At 42.0% G+C, this 12,176-nt stretch overlaps 1 protein-coding gene across 1 annotated transcript in view; it reads left to right on the top strand.

Annotated features, from left to right (window-relative positions):
- Window positions 1–12,176, top strand: part of SYN1 (synapsin I) — a 437,372-nt gene that overhangs the window by 266,560 nt on the left and 158,636 nt on the right. The window contains exon 6 of the mRNA XM_053695581.1: window positions 1,181–1,243. Coding sequence (XP_053551556.1) covers window positions 1,181–1,243 — 63 coding nt within the window. The remainder of the gene's footprint in view (window positions 1–1,180; window positions 1,244–12,176) is intronic.

The following is a 12,176-nucleotide window of genomic DNA, read 5'->3' as shown; positions in this document are numbered from 1 at the left end:
CTAATATCTAATGCTAGAGTGCTCTCCTGAGACTGCCTCCGAATACCTAATGCTAGAGTGCTCTCCTGAGCCTGCCTCCTAATGCTAGAGTGCTCTCCTGAGACTGCATCCAAATACCTGGTCCTGGGGGGACTCTCCATAGACTGTTCCCTAATACCTAATCCTAGAGTTCTCCAAAATACCTAATCTGAGGGATGTTTGTCATAAACCGCTCCCTAATATCTACTCCCGGGATATTCTGCTCTTACTGCTAATACCTAATTCCAGGGTGTTCTCATAGGGCTCCCTAAAATCCTAATCCTAGTGTGCTGTACTTTTACTGCTCCCTTATATCTAACCCTGGGGTGGTCTATGTTGATGGCTCCCTGTTATCTAATTCTGGGGTGTTCTCTGGAGATGGCTCCCTTAATATCTAATTCTGGGGGTTTCTCTGGAGATGGCTCCCTAATATCTAATTCTGGTGTGTTCGCTGGAGATGGTGCCCTAATATCTATATATGGGGATCTCTCCTCAGTCTGCTTCCTAATATCTAACCCAATAGACTGTGCCCTTATATCTAACCCTGGGGTAGTCTCCATAGACTGCTCCCTAATATCTAACACTTGGTTAGTCTCCATAGACTGCTTCCTAATATCTAACCCTGGGTTAGTCTCCATAGACTGCGCCCTAATATCTAACCCTGGGTTAGTCTCCATAGACTGCTTCCTAATATCTAACCCTGGGTTAGTCTCCATAGACTGTGCCCTAATATCTAACCCTGTGTTAGTCTCCATAGACTGTGCCCTAATATCTAACCCTCTGTTAGTCTCCATAGACTGTGCTCTATCCCTGGGTTAGTTTTCATAGACTGTTCCCTAATATCTAACCCTGGGTTAGTCTCCATAGACTGCGCCCTAATATCTAACCCTGGGTTAGTCTCCATAGGCTGCTCCCTAATATCTAATCCTGGGTTAGTCTCCATAGACTGCGCCCTAATATCTAACCCTGGGTTAGTTTTCATAGACTGCTCCCTAATATCTAAACCTAGGGTAGTCTCCATAGACTGCTCCCTAATATCTAACCCTGGGGTAGTCTCCATAGAATGCTCCCTAATATCTAAACCTAGGGTAACTGTAGACTGTGTAATTTTACTGCTAGTTAATACTTATTGTGTAATCTTCTTTCTTTCTTTTTTTTTCAGCTCACTGCGTCTAAATTCCCTGTTGTAATCAAAATGGGTCATGCACACTCCGGCATGGGGAAGGTAAGTCAGAAAGGAGGGCAAAGGGTCATTTGCAGAGCTGCGAGGACAGAGGGTCACTTAGAGTGTCAGGAAAGACCCAGGATGTTATATTACACAATGTCATGTCAATATTCTGACCTCTCTGAGCCCTGTCCCTTCCTCTGTCTGTCTATGTGTTTGTAATGTGATCTTTCTGTATAAAACAGCGCATTTTCTTCTTGTCTGAATATCATTCCTTGTTCCCCATTCCAATCCATTGCAAGAACTTCTGTTTGAATTACAAACCCCCCCCCCCCAAAAAAAAAAACGATAAGAAACAGTTGTTTGACTTTTCAAGTTTTTTGCTTGGGATTTCCCCAGACTTCCATCGAAGCAAACGATGCACAGCAAAAGTGAAAGTAAAACCCAATAGCTAATTGATTCAATATTGACAAAGATAATGCATCTGAATCCAGTTTTTTCCTCTGAAGCCTGTTTATTATGTGTGCAGTTTTATATCACTTTATGTAACTTCCTAATTAACACTTTGCAAACAGTCGGCTAGATTACGAGTTTTGCTTTTTTACACCCTCTGGTATTACGAGTCTTGAAGGTTTAGAGTCACAGCACACTTTTTTGGCCTTACCGCAAAACGACTTACGTAAACTTCGTAAAGTCTTTTTTCTATGGGACTTCCATAGCGCCGGTATTGCGAGTCTGTCCTGGGAGGCCAAAAAGTGAGTGGTACACCCTACCCCGTCAAGAGTCTTACCGCATTTAAAAGTCAGTAGTTAAGAGTTTTATGGGCTAACGCCGTAACATAAAACTCATAACTAAAGTGCTAAAATGTACACTAACACAGATAAACTACCTATTAACCCTTAAACCGAGCCCCTCCCGCAACACAAACACTATAATAACATTTTTAACCCCTAATCTGCCGCTCCGGACAGCGCCGCCACTATAATAAACATATTAACCCTTAAACCGCCGCACTCCCGCCTCGCAAACACTAGTTAAATATTATTAACCCCTAATCTGCCGTCCTTAACATTGCCGCCACCTGCCTACATTTATTAACCCCTAATCTGCCGCCCCCAATGTCGCCACCACTATACTAAAGTTATTAACCCCTAAACCTAAATCTAACCCTAACCCCCCCTAACTTAAATATAATTACAATAAATCTAAATAAAAATTAATATTATTACCTAAATAATTCCTATTTAAAACTAAATACTTACCTATAAAATAAACCCTAAGCTAGCTACAATATAACTAATAGTTACATTGTATCTAGCTTAGGGTTTATTTTTATTTTACAGTTAAGTTTGTATTTATTTTAACTAGGTAGAATAGTTATTAAATAGTTATTAACTATTTAATAACTACCTAGCTAAAAAAAAATACAAAAGTACCTGTAAAATAAAACCTTACCTAATTTACAATAACACCTAACACTACACTATAATTAAATAAATTAACTAAATTAACAATTAAATTAATTAAATTAAATTAGCTAAAGTACAACCCCCCCCACTAAATTACAGAAAATAATAAACAAATTACAAGATATTTAAACTAATTACACATAATCTAATAGCCCTATCAAAATAAAAAAAGCCTCCCCAAAATAAAAAAAATCTAGCCTAAACTAAACTATCAATAGCCCTTAAAAGGGCCTTTTGCAGGGCATTGCCCCAAAGAAATCAGCTCTTTTACCTGAAAAAAAAATACAAACAACCCCCCAACAGTAAAACCCACCACCCACACAACCAACCCCCCAAATAAAATACTATCTAAAAAAACCTAAGCTCCCCATTGCCCTGAAAAGGGCATTTGGATGGGCATTGCCCTTAAAAGGGCAGTTAGCTCTTTTGCGGCCCAAACCCTAATCTAAAAATTAAAACCCACCCAATACACCCTTAAAAAACCCCAACACTAACCCCCTGTAGATCGACTTACTGTTCTGAAGACCGGACATCCATCCTCAAGGAAGCGGCAGAAGTCTTCATCCAACCGGGCCGAAGTCCTCAACGAAGCCGGATAAATTTTATTTCCCCATAGGAATTAATAGGGCTGCGTTACTGAGTTATACGCTGCTTTTTTTGCAGGTGTTAGACTTTTTCTCAGTCGGCTCTCCACGTTGATTCCTATAGGGAAATCGTGCACGAGCACGTACGACCAGCTCACCACTGACTTAAGCAGCGCTGGTATTGGAGTGAGATATGGAGCAAAATTTTGCTCTACGCTCACTTTTTGTCTTTTAACGCCGGGTTTGTAAAAACTCGTAATACCAGCGCTGTATGTAAGTGAGCAGTGAAAAAAATCTGCTCGTTAGCACCGCATAGCCTCTAACGCAAAACTCGTAATCTAGCTGAGTTTTTCCTTCTTAATATAAGGAGAGTCCACGGCTTCATTCCTTACTGTTGGGAAATACTGAACCTGCCCACCAGGAGGAGGCAAAGACACCCCAGCCAAAGACCTTTAATATCTCTCCCACTTCCCCCATCCCCCAGTTATTCAGAAGGATGGCAGAGAAGTGTCAGAAGATTTTGGAGTTGTTCCTCAGGAGGGATATATGCCTTTCATTATGGAACTGGAGTTTTAAGTAGTCTTGTCAGCCTTTCAGTGAGAGCATTGACGAAAGTTAGAGTCTGGAGATGCGTGGAGAGTCTTTCTGCGAATGCATCCAGACTGCCTGCTAAAAGCTCCTTAAGCAACCAGTGTTGACGAGTTTCACTGTCTGCTTTGTTCACTCAAGTCCATGTCAGGAGCGATGCTACAAGACTGTCACACTTGAGAGACTTTGTTTCTGTTCCACAGCACGGATTTTGGTAAGATATATTTTTTACTTATGTTGAAATTGCTGAAGACAGGGTCACAGTGTGAGTCCTTTTATCATTACAGAATCGTGGGTTAATATCTCCTGAGGAGGTTATTGAACAGTGGGGATTAATCAAATGTGTTCTTTGATGTATGCTGCTTTATGTGTGAGATTTATTTTGGGTTCATAGACTGTTGTTATGCGGTAACGGAACATACAGGTTTTTTACTTTTACTTTGAACGCTGCGCAGCTTGTAGCTTGGCACGCTTTTTCTCATAGCAGGGGCAGTCCTGCATTGCGCACCACGTGACCGGGTGTGGTCACACTTTCGTTTTCTCTTTCCTGACCGAGCTAGCTGTCAGAGAACGCTTCTTCTCTGGTTTCTTGGGTCTAGGAGGTGGTGAGTGCTCCAGTCATTGGGGGCAAAAGGGTGCCGTTCTTGTGAGAAATAAAAGGTGCATTTATTTGTATCCTACTGTTGTTAGTGCAAGCTGTGGAGGATCCTGATATGCTTGAGGGTACTGCCTCTATTCCTAATAGTAATACCTGTCTATATTGTGAGGAGGCCTTCACGTTAGCTAAGCGTACTACTATCCGTCTTGAGGATAGCTCGTCTTTCAGAGAGCCGATGGATAAAAATATGGAAACGTTACTCAGAAAAATGTTTAACATACGGATATTTATTTCAACCGGCAGCAGCGGTTGCCTCAGTTGTTAGAGTTGCGGCCTACTGGTGCAACTCCTTAAAGGAATTGATCGAGGTGGAGGGTCCCCTCTATGTTATCCAAGACAGAATTAAGGCTTTGAGAATTGTTAATTCTTTTATCTGTGATGCAAACATGCAGATTATTTGCCTGAATGCTAAGATCGCTGGTTTCTCAGTACAGACGCACCAGGTGCTCTGGCTGAAGTCCTGGTCTGTGGACTTGACTTCTAAGTCTAGACTACTTTCCCTACTTTTATTTGGTTCAGGCATGGACTCTATTATCTCCATGGTTATAGGGGGCAAGGGTGCCTTCCTACTGTACGATAAAAAGAACAAGTCTAAGGGACAAGGATCTAATTTTCGTTCCTTTCATTCTGAACGTCAGCAGTCCTCCTCTAAGCCCGAGCAAACCAGGAGCACTTGGAAGCCGGCTCAATCCTGGAATAAATCCAAGCTGAACAAGAAACCTGCCGAGAAAAAGTCGGCATGAAGGGGCGGCCCCGATCCAAAGCCAGAGCGTGTAGGGTGCAGACTGTCACTGTTTTTAGACGCTTGGTCCAGGGACGTGCAGAGTCCAAGGGTCCTTGAGCTCATGGCTCAGGGATACAAGATATGTTTCAAATCTCATCCACTCAAGGGCAGATTTATCCTCTCAAGCCTGTATTTAAAACCAGAAAAGAGGGAAGCCTTTCTGGGGTGCATGCGGGATCTGTCCTCCTTGGGGGGGTCATTGTCCCGGTTCCTATCGCAGAAAGAGGTTTGGGACACTACTCAAATCTGTTTGTGGTCCTAAAGAAGGAGGGAACTTTCCACCCTATTCTGGACCTAAAGTGCTTAAACAAATTTCTAAATTTCCCCTCGTTCAAGATGGAGACAATAAGGTCCGTTCTTCCTCTAGTTCATGACCACTATAAGCATCTGAAGGATGCTTACCTTCACGTTCCAATCCACAGGGACCACTTCCAGTTCCTAAGGTTTGTGTTCCTGAATCTGCACTTCCAGTTCATTGCACTTCCGTTTGGTCTAGCTACGCCTCAAGAATCTTTACAAAGGTTATAGGAGCTCTCCTGGCCATCGCCAGAACCAAAGGTATAGCAGTAGCTCCCTACTTGGACTTCGTTCTGGTTCAGGCACCATCCTTTCGGCTAGCTGAGGACCATTTGGTATCTCTTCTCTCTTTCTTTACATGGATGGAAGATAAACTTAGAGAAGAGTTCTCTCATTCCAAGCACCAGGGTAGATTTCATGGGTGCTATAATATATTGAGACCAGAAACGGTGCAAGCTAGCTTCGTCATGTCTTGGCCTCCGGACCTCCTTAAAGTGAAGGTAAACTTTGATGAATGAAATCCCGTTTTTTAAAAATACTATTAAAAACAGGGGCACTTTCATTCATCAAAGTTTACAAAGCAGCCGTTTTGATTAAAAACTTACCTGTATCCTCTTCACAGTCAGAGCAGCTTCCCCCACCCGGAGATCCTCTCTTCACACGTCATCAATGACTAATCCAGCTTCCTCCAATCAAGGCTTTCCCCCCAGGGTAGTCATTGCCGGAGGCCATGCCGTGATTGGAGGAAGCCGGATTAGTCATTGATGACGTGTAAAGAGAGGATCTCCAGGTGGGGGAAGCTACTCTGACTTTGAAAAAAACAAAGGTAAGTTTTTAATCAAAATGGCTGCCTTCTAAACATTGATGAATGAAAGTGCCGCTGTTTTTAATAGTATTTTTTAAAAACGGCCTTTAATTCATCAAAGTTTACCTTCACTTTAAGGCCATCTGTGGCTCAGTGTATGAAGTTAACTGGTCTCATGGTGTCAGGTTCCGTCTCAGGCCGCTACAGTTGTGCATGCTGAGGCAGTGGAACGGAGATCATTCGGATCTGTCTCAACAGACTTCCCTGGACAACCGGTCGAGAGAATCGCTCTCTTGGTGGCTCTGTCCAGATCATCTGTCCCGAGGGACATCTTTTCTCAGACCATCCTGGGAGATTGTGACTACAGACGCGAGCCTCTCAGGATGGGGAGCTGTTTGGGGTGCCAAGAGGGCACAGGGCCTGTGGTCTCAGAAGGAACGCTTCCTCCCGATCAACATTTTGGAGCTTCGAGCAATCTACAATGCTCTGAAGGCTTGGCCTCATCTGGGTTCGTCCTGGTTTGCCAGATTCCAATCAGACAATATAACCTTGTTGGCTTACATCAACCATCAGGGGGGGGAACGAGAAGCTCCCTAGCAATGAGGAAAGTATCTCGGATTATGGAGTGGGGGGCGGAGGCCCAAAGCTGTTCGCTGTCAGCGATCCACATTCCGGGTGTGGACAACTGGGAAGCATATTTTCTCAGCAGACAATATTTTCAGAATGGTCTCTCCATCTCGAAGTGTTTGCAGAGATATGCTACAGGTGGGGGACGCGAGAGATAGATCTCATGGCATCTCGTCCCAATACCAAACTACCCAGATATGGGTCGAGGTCCAGGGATCCTCAGGCGGAGCTAATAGATGCATTAGCGGTGCCTTGGAGGTTCAATCTAATCTACCTTTTTCCGCCATTACCACTCCTTCCTCGGGTAGTGGCCCGCATCAAGCGGGGGCAGGCGTCAGTAATACTGATTGCTCCATTGTGGCCGCGAAGGACGTGGTTCGCGGACCTAGTGAGGATGTCATCTTCTCCTCCATGGAAGTTACCTTGTCACAGGGATCTGCTGGATCAAGGTCCTTTTGTTCATCAAAATAGATTCTCTGAGGCTGACTGCGTGGAGATTGAATGCTTAGTCCTAGCCAAGAGAGGTTTTACTGAGAGAGTTATTGATAGTTTCATCCAAGCTCGTAAGCCAGTTACTAGTCACATCTATCATAAGGTGTGGAGAACCTACTAATTCTGGTGTGAAGAGCGTGGTTTTCCTTGGCATAAAGTTAAGGTTGCCAGGATTCTGTTGTTTCTCCAGGATGGTCTGGAGAAGGGTCTTTCAGCCAGCTCCCTGAGTGGTCAGATTTCGGCCTTGTCTGTTTTACTGCACAAGAGGCTCTCTGAGCTTCCAGATGTTTAGTCTTTTGTTAGGGCTCTTATTAGGATCAGACGGGTGTTCAGATCTTCGGCTCCCCCTTGGAGTCTGAATCTGGTTCTTAAAGTTTTGCTACGGGTTCCGTTTGAGCCTATGCATGAAATTGATATTAAGTTGTCCTGGAAAGTTCTCTTTCTACTGGCTATTGCCTCGGTGCGCATCTGAGATTCTGAGTATCTGAGTTTGCTGTTTTGCAATGTGAGCCTCCTTATCTGGTGTTCCATTCGGATAAGGCTGTCCTACGTACTAAGTTAGGTTTTCTCCCTAAAGTTGTGTCAGACCGCAACATTAATCAAGAGATTGTGGTCCCTTCTTTGTGTCCTAATCCTTCTTCTTCGAAAGGAACGTTTACTTCCATAATTTGGACGTGGTTCATGCTTTGAAGTTTTATCTTCAAGCTACTAAGGACTTTAGACAAACTTCTTCCTTGTTTGTGGCATATTCTGGGAAGCGTAAGGGTCAGAAGGTCTCTTCAACTTACTTTTTGGTTGAGGAGTCTTATCCGCTTAGCCTATAAAACAGTGGGACATAGACCTCCTCAGAAAATTACGGCTCATTCTACTTGAGCAGTGGCTTCCTCTTGGGCCTTTAAGAAAGAGGCCTCTAGATCAGATTTTTAAGGCCCTCCTTACACATTTTTTCTAAATTCTACAAGTTTGATGTTTTTGCTTCAGCTGAAGCAGCCTTCGGGAGAAAGGTTTTTCAGGCTGTGGTGCCCTCAGATTAGGGTCCGCCAATTTTTTGTCCCTCCCGTTATCATTCAGTGTCCTTTAGAGCTTGGGTATAAGTTTCCCAACAATAAGGAATGAATCCGTGGACTCTCCTTATATTAAGAAGGAAGACATAAATTATGCTTACCAGATAATTTCATTTCCTTCTGTATAAGGAGAGTCCATGGCTCCCGTCTGTGTTTCTCCGATGGGCGGACCCCTAAATTTTGTATTTTTCTTCTGGCACCTTTTATACCCTGATATTTCTCCTACTGTTCCTGGTTCCCTCGGCAGAATGACTGAGCTGCTTCTTATTCCCCTCTCTTCGAGACATCCAACACCTTACATTTCTCTGACAGTTGAAAACTCTATTCTCAACACCTCACCCCAGGTCCTCTGTCTTGGGGGTCACACTAGACTCAGAGCTCACATTCAACCCACATATACAAGCACTTACCAAATCCTGCTGTTCACACCTACACAACATTTCCAGAATTCGTACCTTCCTTACTCAAAAAACTACAAAAATACTTATTCATTCCCTCATTTTATCACGCATTGATTATTGCAATCTCTCCTAAATGGCCTTCCAAAACACAGTCTCTCCTCCCTCCAATCTATTATGAATGCTTCTGCTAGACTCATCCACCTAAGTTGCCGATCTACATCAGCTGCTCCGCTCTGCCAGTCTCTACACTGGCTCCCCATACACTCCAGAATACAATTTAAAGTATTAACCCTAACTTACAAAGCACTAAACAGTCTAACTCCCAACTATATTTCCTCTCTCATCGTGAAATATTCCCCATCCCGTCCTCTTTGATCAACCTCTGACCTATGCCTCTCCTCTCCTGTTATCTCTACGTCCCACTCCCGCCTCCAAGACTTCGCACGTGCTGCTCCTGTCCTCTGGAACTCTCTACCCCGCTCCATAAGACTGTCTCCAACCTTGTATAGCTTCAGACACTCCTTGAAAACCCACCTATTCAGAGAGGCTTACCATCTCTCCTCCATCCCTTATCCGAACCAAACTAATACATGAACTGCCTGACTCACTGCTGCAACTACAACCGATGTAACAAGCTACCCCAACCTTATGTCTCTGCACCCTAAACCTGTAGACTGTGAGCTCTCCGGAGCAGGGCCCTCTTCCTCCTGTACCAGATTTGTTTAGTCTTGTTATGTTTTGTATTTTGTCAAAAATGTTTGTCATTGTATACCCTTATCATTGTACCCAGCGCTACGGAATTTTGAGGCGCTATGCAAATAAATGATGATAATAATAATCACTCTGAGATGGGGGAAGTGGGAGAGGCATTTAAGCCTTTGGCTGGGGTGTCTTTGCCTCCTCCTGGTGGCCAGGTTCAGTATTTCCCAACAGTAAGGAATGAAGCCATGGACTCTCCTTATACAGAAGGAAATTAAATGATCTGGTAACTGATGTTATTTAACTTGTGTACAAGTGTTTTTACTTTTTACTAAACTGGCAAACAGTTACATTAACGCGCTAATGGAGCATGCACAGGAAGATTAAAGATATAGAAATGGCATAATTAGAAATGTGCATGGGTGTATTTCAATTTTAAGTAGAAGCATTTTTGCAGTATACTTCCATTAGCAAAAAGGCTTCTAGTAAATGTTGTTAGTGTTTTTCAGCAGCATACACACATATGCTGTGAGGGCCGTGCACCAGTATTCAAACGGCACACCATAAAGACAGCGGTGGCTTGTATGAAACAAATTAAGCCTTCACAGATGCAATAAACACCACTGCCAGCAATCTGAGCTTTAATACTCATGAATGTGAATCGAGCACGCACAGTAACTTTAAAAGGATAGAAAGAGCAACATTGAAATGTGCTTGGTTGCATGTCAATTTTTAATATATATATATATCCATACACATATTTAGAGATGTATATATATACACATTATAGCCCTTTCCAGTCAAACACCTAATCATATACCCTATACCTTTAAACCCTTAAAAAAACAAATGTAATATTTATATGAATAATTTTTATCAGACAGTGTTTATATATTTTAATGTTGTGTTTAGTGCAAATTTAATTTTAGCCCTAACCCTGTACGAAAGGTCTTCAATTAAGCTAACCAGACGAGCGCTAACCAGACGAGCGCAAATTTAGATGCATGTTTACTTTCAACTTGCAATACAGGCACATGTTAGCGTGGGTGGGATATTTCACGCCACTTGTAATCTAGCACAGAGTCAGCAGTGGCTTGTATAACACAAATGAAGTCTTCAGAGACACAAAACACACCACCGCCAGCTCTCTGTGCTTGAATACTGGGGCACAGGCCCTCACATCAAACGTATTCTGCAGAAAAACAGTAATACATTTTATTTGAAGCCATTTTTTGGTAATGGAAACATTTTGCAAAAATTATTATATTTAAAGTTGAAATGTACTTGTGCACATTTCAATTTTGAACTTTATATCTCTTTAACCCTGAAAACAGCTGTGCAAAAACATGTCGCTTAAAACAGCCAAACAGTTTGGTTTTCAAGAACTTGAAGTTGTTAAAAAACAGAAAGTTTAAAAATACTATAAAAAAATCTGCTAGGTTATATTAAAATAGAAAGCATTTGTGGAGTTAAAGGGACTGTCTACACCAGAATTGTTATTGTTTTAAAAGATAGATAATCCCTTTATTACCCATTCCCCAGTTTTGCATAACCAACAGTTATATTTATATATTTTTAACCTCTGTGATCTTTTATCTAAGCCTCTGCAAACTGCCCCTTTATTTCAGTTCTTTTGACAGACTTGTAGTTTAGCCAATCAGTGCTGGCTCCCAGATAACTTCACGTGCATGAGCACAGTGTTATCTATATGAAACACATGAACTAACACCCTCTAGTGGTGAAAAACTGTTAAAATGCATTCTGAAAAGAGGTGGCCTTCAAGGTCTAATAAATTAGCATATGAACCTCCTAGGTTAAGCTTTCAACTAAGAATACCAAAAGAACAAAGCAAAATTGGTGATAAAAGCAAATTGGAAAATTGTTTAAAATGACATGCCCTATCTGAATCATGAAAGTTTATTTTGGACTAGACTGTCCCTTTAATATTTTTCAAAACTGCTGAAAAATGTGTGATAAATGGGTGTTTGCTAATGGATTGGAATGGCCTCAAATTTAAAATTCGCTAAACATTTATTTTGTTGGTGAGCAAATAAAATGCCCACTTTTCCAGGTAACATTAGCATTGAGACACTGGCTCTAAGAATTTTACTCCTAACTTTTTGGGTTATATCTATATACAAATATCACTGTTTGGCTCCAAGTGTGCCTGGCTCCTAAATATTCTTACTGGCTCCTAAATTGTAAACAGATTTGTCAACCCCTGTGATATAGTAGCCAGGTATGGGGCTGTATAATACTTTCTAATATTATAACATTGCCTGCAATCCAAAGTACAAAATATGTGCATATTTAACATAAATAATTTGAGCAACAAAAATTTTAAAATGTTAAATTTTAGTTAATGTTGACTCAATATTGGCTAAAATTTTAGCCAGGTGGTCAGTAAAATCAGCCAGGTGGTGCAGCCATTAAAAAGGCCCTTGGGAGAACCCTGATTCATTGTCCCTCCTTTCTTCCTTTTACAGATGTATCTATCCTGTTTTTTTTCTCATAATTTGGCTCTC

Source organism: Bombina bombina, chromosome 12, assembly GCF_027579735.1.
Source record: "Bombina bombina isolate aBomBom1 chromosome 12, aBomBom1.pri, whole genome shotgun sequence".
In the NCBI taxonomy this organism is placed as follows: Eukaryota; Metazoa; Chordata; class Amphibia; order Anura; family Bombinatoridae; genus Bombina; species Bombina bombina.
The sequence above is the reverse complement of the archived record's forward strand: the minus strand, read 5'-3'. Positions and strand labels throughout refer to the sequence as shown.